A 13990-nucleotide genomic window follows, 5' to 3' on the forward strand; every position below is an offset into this window, starting at 1 on the left:
GAAATGGGAAAAGCCTCTATGAAATTACATGTTGATTGTCTTAGATAACTTGGCGGTTTTCAAAAGCAATTGCAGAAAAGTATAAGGTGGTATAGTTTAGTGTTCTGCTACATTTAAGGTTGATTTGTCTGGTATATACACTGCTCAAAAAAATTAAGGGAACACTTAAATCACACATCGGATCTCGATGAACGAGATGTATTAAAGATCAAAATCTTTACATTGTGTAATTCGTTGAAATTCAATGGAAACCAAAATCACCAACCGATTGAGGGCTGGATTCAAACTCACACCGAAAATCTAAGTAAACAATTGAAATCACAGGCTGGTCCAACTTGCGTGAATTTCATCACGGCAACTCATAATGTGACTCAGTAGTGTGTATGGCCCCCACATGCCTGTATGCACTCCCACCAACGTATGGGCATGCTCCTGATGAGATGGCGGATGGTGTCCTGGGGGATCTCCTATCAGATCTGGATCAGAGCATCAATGAGCTCCTGGACAGACTGTGGCGCTACTTGGCGGCGTCAGATGCACCGATACATAATGTCCCAAAGGTTCTCAATTGGATTCAGGTCTAGGGAACGTGAGGGCCAGTCAATGGCATCAATGCCTTCGTCATCCAGGAACTGCCTACACACTCTGGCCACATGAGGCCGGGCATTGTACTGCACCAGGAGGAGCCCAGGACCCACTACACCAGCGTAAGATCTGATGATGGGTCTGAGGATTTCATCCCGGTACCTAACAGCAGTCAGGGTACCGTTGGCTAGCACGTGGAGGTCTGTGCAACCCTCCAAGGATATGCCTCCCCAGACCATCACTGACCCACCGCCAAACCGGTCATGTTGGATGATGTTGCAGGCAGCATAACGTTCACCACGGCGTCTCCAGACTCTTTCACGTTTGTCACGTGCTCAGTGTGAACCTGCTCTCATCTGTGAAGAGAACGGAGCGCCAATGGCAGACCTGCCAATTCTGGTGTTCTCTGGCGAATGCCAATCGAGCTGCACGGTGCTGGGCTGTGAGCACAGGTCCCACTAGAGGACATTGGGCCCTCATGCCACCCTCATGGAGTCTGTTTCTGACAGTTTGTTCAGAAACATGCACACCAGTAGCCTCCTGGAGGTCATTTTGTAGGGCTCTGGCAGTGCTCCTCCTGTTCCTCCTCGCACAGAGGAGGTTGTCACTTTCATGTGCACTAAAACAGGTGACATTGATTCACAATCGCTTAGGCTTCCTAACTGGACAGATTGATATCCCTGAAGTTTAATTGCATTGGTGTTTTACTTTGATTACATGTTCCCTTCATTTTTTTGAGCAGTGTACATATTAATACGGTTTCTATGGAAGTATTTTTAATCAAACAATACCATCTCATAAAAACTTGTCTATAGTAAATGAGCATATACACTGTTTAATAGCAAATTTCAATGTAATGGTTAGATGCCTCTTTGAAGATATAGGGCCTAGTAAAGCTTTTAGAACAAATTATGCAAGTCTGTATACTCTATGAAAATAAAATATATGTATAATAGCTATTTTGTATGGTAGGATACATATTGGTATAATGCAAATTATTTGGTATTCAGTTAGCTTATTTATTATTTGAAATGTAATTGGAAAATGCCTAATGTTGGGCAGGACACACATTATGTCTTGCGTCTCAACAGCTTATGATTTAAATAAATGTATAAGCACATGTACGTTTGTACTTGTAAACTGAGAGAGTGCTTGATTATCATATGGCGCCCCAATAATACTATTAAAAATTAAAAGATATAAAATAAGTTCAACAATAGCTGTGTTCTGTCTTGCTACCAAGCTGTTTGACGTGATTTGCACATTAAGTGGATATATGTCTATGTATTGGGTATTGGGGGATTTTAAGGTACGCAGAGGCAAATTTGCATGGGGGGAATGGAGAGTTGGGGATTCAAAGCATAATACATTAGCTCAATTTTAACGAGGAGCTCCTCAGAGCACTTTGTTTGGCTATTGCTTTTTTATGGCATTAACATCCAACAACCAACTGCAGCAGCTATTATGCAATGGTTTGAAATATATTATTTAAATACAGTATTTAACAAAGCACTCTGGGCTAGATATTCATAGGGTTTGCGTAATCCATTCTGCGCCGTTCACCCTTGAATTGTATGCAAGGTGCAAAATGGGGGTAGTGGCAGAAATTATGCTATTTTCGTAGCTGTGTGCCATGCAAAAAACAGGTTTGCGATGCACATAACGCGTTGAAAACCATGGCCTTAACTTCGCATTAACATCATTATTTCAGGGGGTAGCGACTGGACAGCGACATTCCAGCGCACAGTCGACCATGGGGCTGTCTGTTTTTATTTATGGTTGTATGTGTGCTGCACCAGAACTTTGTTTGACAGAATGACAATACATGCATACATAAATACATACATATGAAACGTAGTTGGTAGCATGCAGCGTGTCCGTGGTCATTGCTAGTACTCGTGTTGTTTATATTGATTGCCCCTATGTCCCTTTCCTCTGAGCTATTAACCATGACTATATCTTGTCTACAATTATTAGCTCACAAATCTAGGATGTAGGACATGTATTAACTGTATATTTTTGTTTGCACTGTAATTTTGAACTTGTAATTTGAACTGTTTTGATCTGTAATTTTAGACTGTATTGCACTTTTATAATGCTCTTATGTTTTGTAAGTTGCCCTGGATAAGAGTATCTGCTAAGAGACTTGGTTTGTTTCACCTGCTCTTGGTGTATTGTTTTCCCCAAGTGTACATGAACAACACATGCTTTGAAGATATGAACAGCACAGTTACTTTTAAAAATCTTTCATCAGAGGTTTAACCTATAATAACTTAATGAAATTATTGTTGCAGTTGGAAAACTGAATGAGAAAAGCCCTGATCATGAAGTCACTCATATAACCCAAAGAGAATTACTTGTTTTTCCTTTTTCAGTTTTATTTTTAGATTACTCCTCCGCAGAAGATTCGTCTGTCCTTTGTCACTGATTAATTCTTAAACTGAAAAGATTGTTTGATTAAAAATTCCTAAAGCTCTTGCAGCATATCCATTCCTTACTAGCTTAAGTGCTTTAACTGCAGACAAATTATTTTTCTGAGGATAAAAATGAAGTTATAAATTCAGGTCACAGCTAGAAAACTTTTGTCTAGGTTTTCTAGGTTCTTTCATTTTGACTTTTACCTGATTTGAGATTACATTGTGTGTGTAGTATTTTGAAAGGTATACAGTTGTTGTAATGTCAGTCTTATTTGTATTCAAAGAAATTCTTTCACTGCTTGGCCGAACTCTGAATCCTTTGTGTGCTTATTTTTGCTTTATACTGTTGTCGGGAATGACGTCACAGTGAACGGGGGCAAGTGGTCTGAGCTAATTTTAGCAATGGTGGCAAAAAAAAATCCTTCTCCCTGTGGGTTGTAGTGAATAACATTTCAGCAGAAGCTGTAATTTTCTGTGCAGCTGGGACCCACTTCAATTATATATTATTCATCCATATACAGTTTTATCATGCCCCAGTCCTTCTGTGTTCTCCTTGCCTTTTTAAAAGAGTAAGGTCTTGAATGATAACATCAGTGTTTCATTTATGGGAACCTTCATCTAATAAGTATAATTTCAATTAGGACCAAATCATTAAAAAAGGACATATGTAAATAAAAAATAAAATAAGTAATGCATTTCTTTAGTTTTTATGATTTTATTAGAAAATGCTGTGATGTACAGTATTTACTTTTTAGTTAGGAGTATTGTTTCTTGATGGATGCCATGTCAATGTATGTCATATTAATTTAATAGACCTACATGTAATTAAAGATGAAGGCAATGCCACTGGGGGTACAGTTTTCCCTGTCCATATATTTGTATTTCAGACAACAATGTTTTTTTAAATGGTCTGATCATTTTTTCAGATCTGTTTATCTTTTTATATATTTTTCATATAATTTTTAATATTATAATTCATCTCATTTTATATTTTTCCACATATGATCATTATATAATATGAATGTAGCTTTAGTATGCTCTGGATGTGTATTGTTAGTATTGCTAGGATATTATTGTCTGTTTGACTTGAATGCATGTTCTTGTAATGCAACCAAACCAAATAAAGCTTGCATGTATAACTAGCAGACAAAAGTTAGTTTTAATAATATAGGCTTTTGATTAACATAGAATTTTCCTTAATACATAAAATTAGACTTGAAATATTATCAATTTGTCTATTAAAAGTAATTTTAAAGGGAGTTTCAGTGACTTTGGGATTTATACAATCCTCATAACTAGGTTTCCAGTAATTACTAGTTTTATTTGCTACAGAATTGTTGTAACGTTAAGGGGTAATTATAATAAAATATCCAGAGGGCTTAGAAATGTTAGAACAATCTAACGAGATGTATTATTATTATCAGGATTATATATATATAGTGTGTGTGTATGTGTATATATATGCGTGTGTGTATATATATATATATGTATATATATGTAAAAATCCTGAAGATAAACTGAATTTAATAATTAGCAAACAGCATAAACAGACTTTTTGTTCTATATCTTACGGTAAAAGAATAAGGATGTTTTTGTTTAGAAAAGATGCCATGTGTGACCATTTTTAATACATGCCTTTTCAGTGAGTTTACTATGTCTATGTGTCGACCTGTAAATGGCTCTGTATAAATGATCTACAGTAGCTTTAACAAATGAACAAAAAATAAACCTATCTGTAAATCTTAATAAAATAATGCAACATTGTATTACTGTTCCAAAGTTAAATGTTATTTTTGCATATAGTATAATATGTTTAAGCAAATTACTAATTAAATAGCTTTAATCTAAAAAAACAGATCTCCCACTCTGTACCTGGTATGATTTTTTTAAATTGTATTTTTGTGTTCTACACAATCTTCTTTTCACTAAAGCTGTACATCAGCACCATCTAGTGAGTTAACCATAGACTAGCTAGTACTTCTCATATGGAATAAAATCCATGATTTTAAATATATTTGGACAGAGATCGGCAAACAGTTTTACAATAAATTATAACTACACAGTTTAGAATGTACACATTTATTTTAATTTACAAATGTATTATATAATTATTAACCAAGTGCATTTATACTTTGAACACATCTCTGTTTTTATTGGAAACTGTTAAAACAGTTTCTCATAGAAAAATAGGAAGTGTCTAAGTCAAATACTAGCTTTAAGCAGACCATGTCATTTTTCCTCTGCAGTAAATTCAGTGTGTAGCCTTTTGGACTGCCTGTCACAGGGGATTTACAACACAACTGCTACAGGAAGAGGAATGCATTATTTATTTAAAAATGTCTTTACTATGACAGATTATCTGTAGGATGCATTTGACATAAGGCATTACACTGACACAATCTAATATTTAGCTGAAATTGTTGATTCCTTGGCATATGTATACATTTACATGAATTAAAGAGGCTTCAAATTAGCCACTGCCCTTAACTGCACCATGAAGTAAAGGCATTTTGTAAACGTTTGTCACATTATTAATAACTTTGGTTGTCATGCAATATCCAAGAAAAGTGGTTGCACTGATGGTGTGGCTGGACAGTTCCTGCAAGGCTGTCCAGTACAACACAAATGTTCTATTTATGTAAAATCCCTTAACATCAGGAAAGACCATATTTCCAGATTGTGCATGTTCTAAGAACATTTATTTGACAGAAGAAATCTGTGCACAGATTGGTTGTATTCGGATGCATTTGTATTTTAATTTATTTTTATGAACTTAATAATTTGAATGTATCATGTTCAGTTTTGAAGAGTGCCCTCTATGCAAATATTGAATAGCTTTTTTAATCATTTGTAGTGTACCCTGTTTGCTTTAACGGTAGCACAATCTTGGACAGCCAGTAGTGCTGTAAAAAGGATGTTAATCTGTTCTTTGCGTGATTCTTTTTGAATGGAGCTTGAATTAGGTGTAGTGCTTTGGTGAAGAAAGGGATAAAAAGATTTCAAACTATTTTGCTTCCAAGATAATAAATTATTTTAGTGAATGTCTCAATGTTTTTTTTTTCCCCTCAGCTGTCCACTGTAACCTGAGTCAGAATGGTATAGATCATGCAGCCTGTGTAGAAGACGTTAGCCTCCAACTCGAAACTGAAACGGGGCAGAATGCAGGAGGAAATGAGGAGAGCAGTCCGAGGCCCAGGGAGAAGAAAGGAAGCCCAAAACAACAGGCATCGGAAACGGACACAACCCGGGTGAGAATCCTCATCTTTTCTAGATTTCTGTCCGGAAATGTTTTTTGTTGTACCTGAAACATGAAGAAATGAAAGAAAATGCAACCAAGGTACAATTGATTAAGTGTCTTTAAGGTGTCTTATTTATTTGCCAAAAATTGAGAATGCTATTGGGAATTTGGCAGCGTACATGCATTACGATATCCAAGTAGTACAAAAACTACAGAGCTAATAACATTAAAATGGAAAACCTTCCCATATAACTATTATTTAAAGGACAAAACAGCAGATAGTAGATGACTACCCATGGTAGTTTATAAGGCCTAACACACATGCTCACAGATATCATTAACAATGTAATGCGACAATTCCCTTATTTTTCAGTAAACACTTCTGTGTGATGTTCAGATTGAAACACTGGAGGGTGCTGGCAGTCGCTGTCAGAAATCAAACTCTGATTTACCATGCCTTAGCTGTGCATGCTACCACTTTGACAAAAGGTCCAGACCAACAGGGGAGGTGGTAGTTGTGTGATACTCAAAGTATTTCATTATTCAGTGTGCTCTTGCGTAATTTTTCAAGTGAAAGTAATAATTAGTTGAGAGCAAACCTCATTAGCGGCAGTTTTCTTTGTATTTTTAAAAGCAACAGTGCTCACAAGATTTGCTTAAGAGCCTTTCTTTTCACTCAGAGAATTATGCTGTGGCACACTGACCAGATAATTACTTAAACAGCTGTACTTCTGTGTATTACCTGATTGCAGTTTGAAGAGTGGAAGGAATGGTAAAGGCTGTTGACCTCTCTTGGAGACCAAACACGTATACGTTTTTAAAAGGAAACTAAAGTCATCGCACAGTCAACAACCCAACACCCCTTGCCCTCCCAAAATTACAAAAAATCCAGTTTCATCATCTGGAACTGATGAATATGCATCCAAATCTTTTGTCATGTCCACAGGTTGCATTGAGACGTACGCACTTATTTGTTTGCCAACTCTCTCCACCTTAGCTTGCTGTATCAGTTTTATAAATAGACTCTTCTTCTGACTTTCACATATCACTGTTCAAGAATGAGTGATTGTGCACTCATATAATTCGGCTCCAACCAGATAAAAATAGCTACATCTGCCGGATTGGGCCTCTGCTTGATGACTCAGAAACCAAGGGGATTAGAAACATTATATAAAATGTTTGATTTTTCCAACATTGTCTGCACAGTTAGTAAATCTAATTTTAAATGCAGGCTTTTTTTTCTTTTTCTTTTTTTGTGTGTATCTCCGAGGATGCAGGTTTTTCACTGCTGGTCTTTTGAAATCCATATCACGTCGCTAACAGAAATAATTAACAAAGTAGCACATTTCAGTCCTCCGCTGTCAATGTATTAATGTTTGCAGAACAAAAGGTAGCTTTCAGCAGATGTAATGCAAGAACTGTTAATTAACAGTGCTGCAAGATGTGTGAAAAAGAGACCTGGGCTTGCCTTGCTGACAACCCTTCAAATAAAAAGAAAGCAATAACTAAACATTGTCATAATCTAAATACGATTGCCACTGTAAAAAATAAATCTTCTGCCTTTCTCCCACCCCCCCCCAGTGCTCACAGCTGAGATACAAGAGTATGACAATCCAGTCTGCTGGAGAGACGAGATTGATCTTTTACACGAAAGCAATCGATGCGAAAGGCTTACAATCGCACTGAAACTGTTTTTCCTATTTCAGTTCAGTGGCACAGATAAATATGAGAACCACAGCTGTATGTTCTTTGTGCAGTGAGATTGTCTATCTTTCTGGTTGTACCTACCCACCCTTTATCCCAGAGAAGTGCAACCAGCGGAGTTTGCATTATAAAAACTATGCTGATCCAGACTTAGAGGAGTACATTGAAGAGGAACGACACTACTTTGTTTTTCTTAATAATTCTCAGATACGTTGGTGACAAGGATCCGTTTAGAAGAGCTGAAATGTACCCACCATAACAATATTGAGGATACCTGAACCTTTTTGTCATTGAAATGGGAAGCTGTTTTGTTCCTGATTTGACACTACCCACAAACATGATTTCAATAGAGGCTGTTGGGGATCATAGCTGCTTATTCCAGCTCATCTGGATTGTTATTTTTGCATCCAAAATGAAGTATATAACAAATTACATTTACGTACACGTTTACAAGTGTACACGTTTCAGTCATGGCGTTTATGGACGCATTTATTAAACCAGTCCTTAATGTTTTAGAGGGAAACCCAGATCTGCTGTATTTATTTATTCATTCATTTAAATTGTAAATGGGCACACGTTAACTGAATCGTGTTCGCCTTCATACTGATTGTCTCTGCGGGGCTGATATACAACAAACCTGCACACCTTTCACAAAATGACAGCCAGAAACACTGTCCAGCTGTTCATAAAATATTATTAAAAGTAATTTTTTTTTAACTTGTCCCGGCACTGCTTCAGGGTCCTGTTAAATCCGCGTTCGACACGTTTTTAATACTTTCGGATATTAACTGTAAGCAGTAATTGTTTATGTATGTGGACTTCACTCCATGCAGCTAATAAAACTGTAATAATCTTCGTGATCCCACACAGCACTTCATAATGTAGCTTATGTGTATCTGATGCGTTTTTCTTCCCTGTCTGTCAACAAGTCAATCACACATCTCCACCTCTGAACACAGTATTTCCTCAGCGGGCTTGACGGACGCTTATGGCAACGTCTGGCACCAGATACTAAAGTGTCCAGAAAACACCCATTTAACCCATTTAAGTGTCCACCAGTGGAAACAGGGCATAAGTTTACCCTTTTCCCCCCACCTCTCCACAAATTGGTATGTTCCCTTCAAACTTTATTTAACTGATGAGCCCCACACGTCCACCAGCTTCTTGGAACGCAAGTCTTTAATATCTCCACTGAGCCATCTTGTTTATCTGAATTTCACCAGTGGCGGCTTCAAGGCTAATAAACCCTGGAGAGGGGGCTGTGCTGTTTCCACCTGGTGCTCCCCATGTGTGTGACTGCAGGCGTATCAGCCTGAGCCAAACATGCTCTTTCTCACTCTTTAGAAGGCATATGCCAATTGAACTCTTATCACAGGCACCCAGCCAGGACAGTCATGTTGGTGCTACCGAGGGTCAAAGAGATGATTATCAAGGCTGGATGGCACCTCTGACAAATTATGCGCTGTTGTGGTTTTTGCTTGGTGCACCTCTGGTGTCCCTTGCTTATAAGCGATTCTCTCGGTTTTAATTAGTTTTGTCCACGCTGTTTAAACATGCGAGACCCAGCAGTTCTGTGCTATCCTGCTGGAAAAAAACAACTGGTCTCTCTCTCTAATTAGGAAATCAAAGGAGTCAATTGTAGGTCTGATATCCTTTCAAGAGCAGACCGCATTTAGCCACCAACTGTTATTTTCCCCATATTAGTTGCACTTGCAGGAGAATTATGCATTGGTTTAGGTAACACCGCATATTTATAAATAATGTGCCTCTTATGAAACATGGTACATTTTCCTTTAATGTACTGTCGTTAGACAAATATATCAATAATAGCATTCCCAGGTTTAATTTTAATGACATCTCTGCAACACGGGCCAAGCAAAAAATAAAATAGGCATTTGATACCTTACTGTAACTCTGTCAATGTGAAGTTGTGAAGAGAATCTGATTAATTTAGAATCATTGGTGTTTATTTTGGAGTCTGCTGGGGAGTGCAGTAACATCGTCTTACATGGTCTGTGATGCCTGAGGAAGGGGAGGGAGCGGTTTTGTTTATTTATATCTATTAAGTACAGCATATCTATTCAAGTTTTATTAATGTTTTAAAAGCAACATAGAAATGTCCTGGGCTTAAACACTCTGAACTGTAATATAATTGAATTGTTGGGCTCATTTTGAGATACATGCATTTTAATCTAAGTAGAAGGGCATATTTTCAAAATATACTCACTAGGTGGCTCTATGAATGCACCAGATTAGTTTAAATAAAGTAGTCAAAGTACAAGTGTACTCTGCAAACCGGGAGAGTTCAGAAACAGGAGCAGAAAAACACCACAAACTGTATTTTATTTGAAGGGGGACACACACAATGCTTTCCCTGCTTTCCCTGCAAGGAGCTAAGATACATACTTTTCATATCTTAACATTGTTTTAAACAGCCAAAACCACCACCAACATTTTTTTAACCTTGTTAAGGCACCCATTTTTAAACCATTTTAAATCTAATATACTTTTATTCTTAAATGTTGAAACTCTTAAATAACAATGATTCTTACATAATACAAATATCTCTGCAACAAAATAACTTTTAAGGGGCTTTACAGTGAAACCATGTCATGTAAGATTTTTTTATAGTTTTAAACTAAATCCTGTTCTCGGCAGCTGGACCTGTTCAGGGAAAAGATTTGATGAATGAATCCCTGTGGCTTTGAACTGTTGAACTGACTTGAAATTAATAAATACCGTAGTTAAATTAATTTGAAAGTTGAATTCAAAACTATGGCATCATTCATTTTCTGCTTTTATCAGTTTCATTACATGACCTAGTTAAGTAGTGGCTAAATTAGTTTTAATTTACTTGAATTTTGCTATTTGGTCAACCAATTAATTTATCTTTATAATTAATGCCAGCTTAAGTTTTTTACTGCTCAATTTTACAGTGATAGTGATAGGGAGATACATTAGTTTTGGAGAACAGTCGGAAAGTATTGCATGAGAGAGAGAGATTTGGTTCTTCACATTGTAATAGGTATGACATCAAAGGAAACAACAGCAATGAAATATAGTTACTTTTTTCTTTAAGTAGCTGCTACATCAGAATAGGAATTGCTCTTTCAGAAATAAACTGCAACAAAATTCCCACAGGGTCTTTTAAAGAAGGAGGGGCAGACGAGAGATGGAAGTAAATTGACCTCAGTCAAAAGAAAACACTGTTTTAACACACCCACACATGCATTTCAAAGTTCAAAACACACAGGCAATATTTAATACAAATTAATCATTCAATGCAGAGTGAAACAGAGACAACATGATTTATTTTAGCTTTATTTTACTTCTCAGTTTTTAAGCTTAATTATATTTAAAACTACTACTAAATGTACTTGATATTCTCATCCTACAAAATAAAAATATGACACAGAATCCCTTGTGTTCCTGTTTCGTCTCCTTTCTCCATCTGCTCTCCCCTCCTCCTACACAAAGCAAAGAGAGATAGATGGCCACCCTGCTTGGTCAAACTATAGGATTTGTAAAATCAATCCCAACATAACAGGCCACTAATTAAAAGAAAAAAATTGAATCCTTTGAAATGCGACCCTGTTACAGTGTTCATTCAGGTGTTAGTAGCATATTGAACCAAGAACCCCTATAAAGATATGTCTTCATTGATAGTGAATAAGCTTCAACTATAAACACACTTCTTACTGAACTTTCAACTCCTTCTAATGTATTTTCTGCTGTGTTATTCTGGTCCTAATTTCTATGCTAAACCGGATTACTAATCTTGTTCTCTGTGGATCCTTTACATTTTTTAAATATTAAAAGAAAAACAACCAGTGAAATCCATTTCATTCAGGATGAGGGGATTTAAATCCAAAATATTTGAAAGATGCGAACACAAAAAGTTGTCGAATAGTCGCAGGAGGGAATCTCACAGCACAGCTTCTCACTGAATTAAATCCGAGATTAATGTCAATATGACGGCCAATCAAGCCTACTTCAATGTATTGTGTGTGTGTCAGTGTAACAGTGCAGAACAGTACATTGGGAAACATGTATAGTTATCACTTCCACTTTATATACTGTGCCTGGGATAAAGGCAAAACGTTGACTACCCGCTACTAGATCATTCACATTTCAACAATTCTCCCTAAATATCATCCAAACATCTCCATATGCTTTACCTATTCATGTACATATTCATAATGTGGCACACGTTGCATTTGATGCAGTATTAAAACTCGCCTTCACTCCCATAATGTATGGATTATTGCAAATCTGTACTTAGACAGATTTCTGAAATTAGACTACAAAATTCATACATTATATATACATAAAATCTGTGGTGAGTGCGTTACTTTACACGGTTCTATGGTACACCCACTGTAAGAAAGCATGCGTACACGGATTTCTAGGTGGTATCTGGATATGACAACAGTGAATGCTCAACTTGAGAACTGCTGCTATGCGAATATATTTTAACAAGAATATGTATGCTAACCTAATATTAACGGATATTGGCCTGCATTACATTTGCCCTTCTGTTGGATATACCCCGTCTGAAATAAGCACCAACAATAGGGAACATTTTGTTTGTGTGGATGTTGGGCATTTGTTAACCACACTGTACAGCTTTTTTGTGGCTACTGCCATAAGCAATTATTTCCACTGTACACAGAGAGTCGTAGAGGCATTGGAATAAACATGGAGTTTATTAACTGTGGAATAAACCCATTCTTAACATTTTTGCATAATCATGAGAGGCTTTTAAACAAATTTGAAATTGTCTAAAACCAGAGGAGCTGCAAGAGCATTTTCAGGTTGTGTTCTCGCAGGTATTTTCTTGATTTAATATATAGAAAATGTAACCACTCCCACTGTATTGTTGGGCGGGATTAAATACAACTTTAACCAGCCGCTAATAGCAAACTGTACATCATGGCAGTTGCATTATAAATTAGAAGAAAGTGGTATCTAACTAAAATGAAAGCATGATTCAGTACAGTTGTGTAGTTTTCTAGTAGTGGCTGTGTGAAAGTTGTTTTGTTTTATTCCCTCGTGTTGTGCGAGAAAAGAGCTGCAAGAAGGTAATTTTGTGGCGCGAACCGTGTCAGTTTTAATGCAAATGTTTAGCAGAGCAATATCCGTTCACAGACATGCCACAGATGTTTCTGCAAGCGACCCGCAGCATGAACATTTTGTGTTTTATCGGGGCCCTAGTTTTTTTTTTTTATAAGAATGCCCAAAAACAACAACAAATTCCACATTATTATTGATATGGACTCAGTTACAGAAACTTTTCTGAACATACCGGTGCCTACTAAATTAGTATAGTACTAGATAATTACTGGAAAGTTTTAGGTCCCTATTAGGTCCAATGTTCCCAATAAAGTGGCCACTCTGTGGATACTATAGCGCAATTTATAATTTATAAACTGCCCGGGCCATGGTCTGTAAAGTAAAGTTAAATGTGGCTTGCTTGAGATTTTTCCTGCACTAATATTAGGCTACATACCTAACTATATAACACAATAATAATAATAATAATAATAATAATAATAATAATAATAATAATAATAATATTTTACTCTGTGGTAGGAAAATCCACAAGGCATTGTGGTTTAAATTGAAAATGTTATCCAGGTAACTTTTGCAGAAATTGATAGACATGCAGTACGATGCCAAGAGGGCAGCCTGGACAAGACTAGGTTCCCTCATTGAAGACCCCACGCACTCAGGATGCTCAGGTTGTTTGGCTGGATGTACATTTGTGAGCAGACACTCTCTCTCTTTTGAGTATGAACAAAAGTTGCCTGAGAACCAGCTTGACTGACTTCCATCTATGTGACATTCTGCGTCTGACAACGACCACATTTTCACCTGAATGACACACTTGGCAACAAGTCACAGCTTCACTACATTAGTTGTGACACCAGTGGGTCCCCCAAGACAAGCCTGATTTGATCAGGCTATAGTGAGGATATTCCTTTGCCTGTTTTTTTCTATAATGATTGTGATGCTGTGATTAATAGGCTCTTAATTACAATTTTAC

The 13990-nt window shown here is 36.8% G+C and overlaps 1 protein-coding gene across 2 annotated transcripts in view; it reads left to right on the forward strand.

Moving 5' to 3' along the window:
- samd12 (sterile alpha motif domain containing 12) overlaps positions 1-13990 on the forward strand; it is a 121746-nt gene that overhangs the window by 17371 nt on the left and 90385 nt on the right. For both annotated transcript variants that reach the window (XM_066715966.1, XM_066715967.1), the window contains exon 2: positions 6072-6250. In XM_066715966.1, the coding sequence (XP_066572063.1) occupies positions 6072-6250 (179 nt within the window). The remainder of the gene's footprint in view (positions 1-6071; positions 6251-13990) is intronic.

Source organism: Amia ocellicauda, chromosome 10 (assembly GCF_036373705.1).
Source record: "Amia ocellicauda isolate fAmiCal2 chromosome 10, fAmiCal2.hap1, whole genome shotgun sequence".
NCBI lineage: Eukaryota > Metazoa > Chordata > Actinopteri > Amiiformes > Amiidae > Amia > Amia ocellicauda.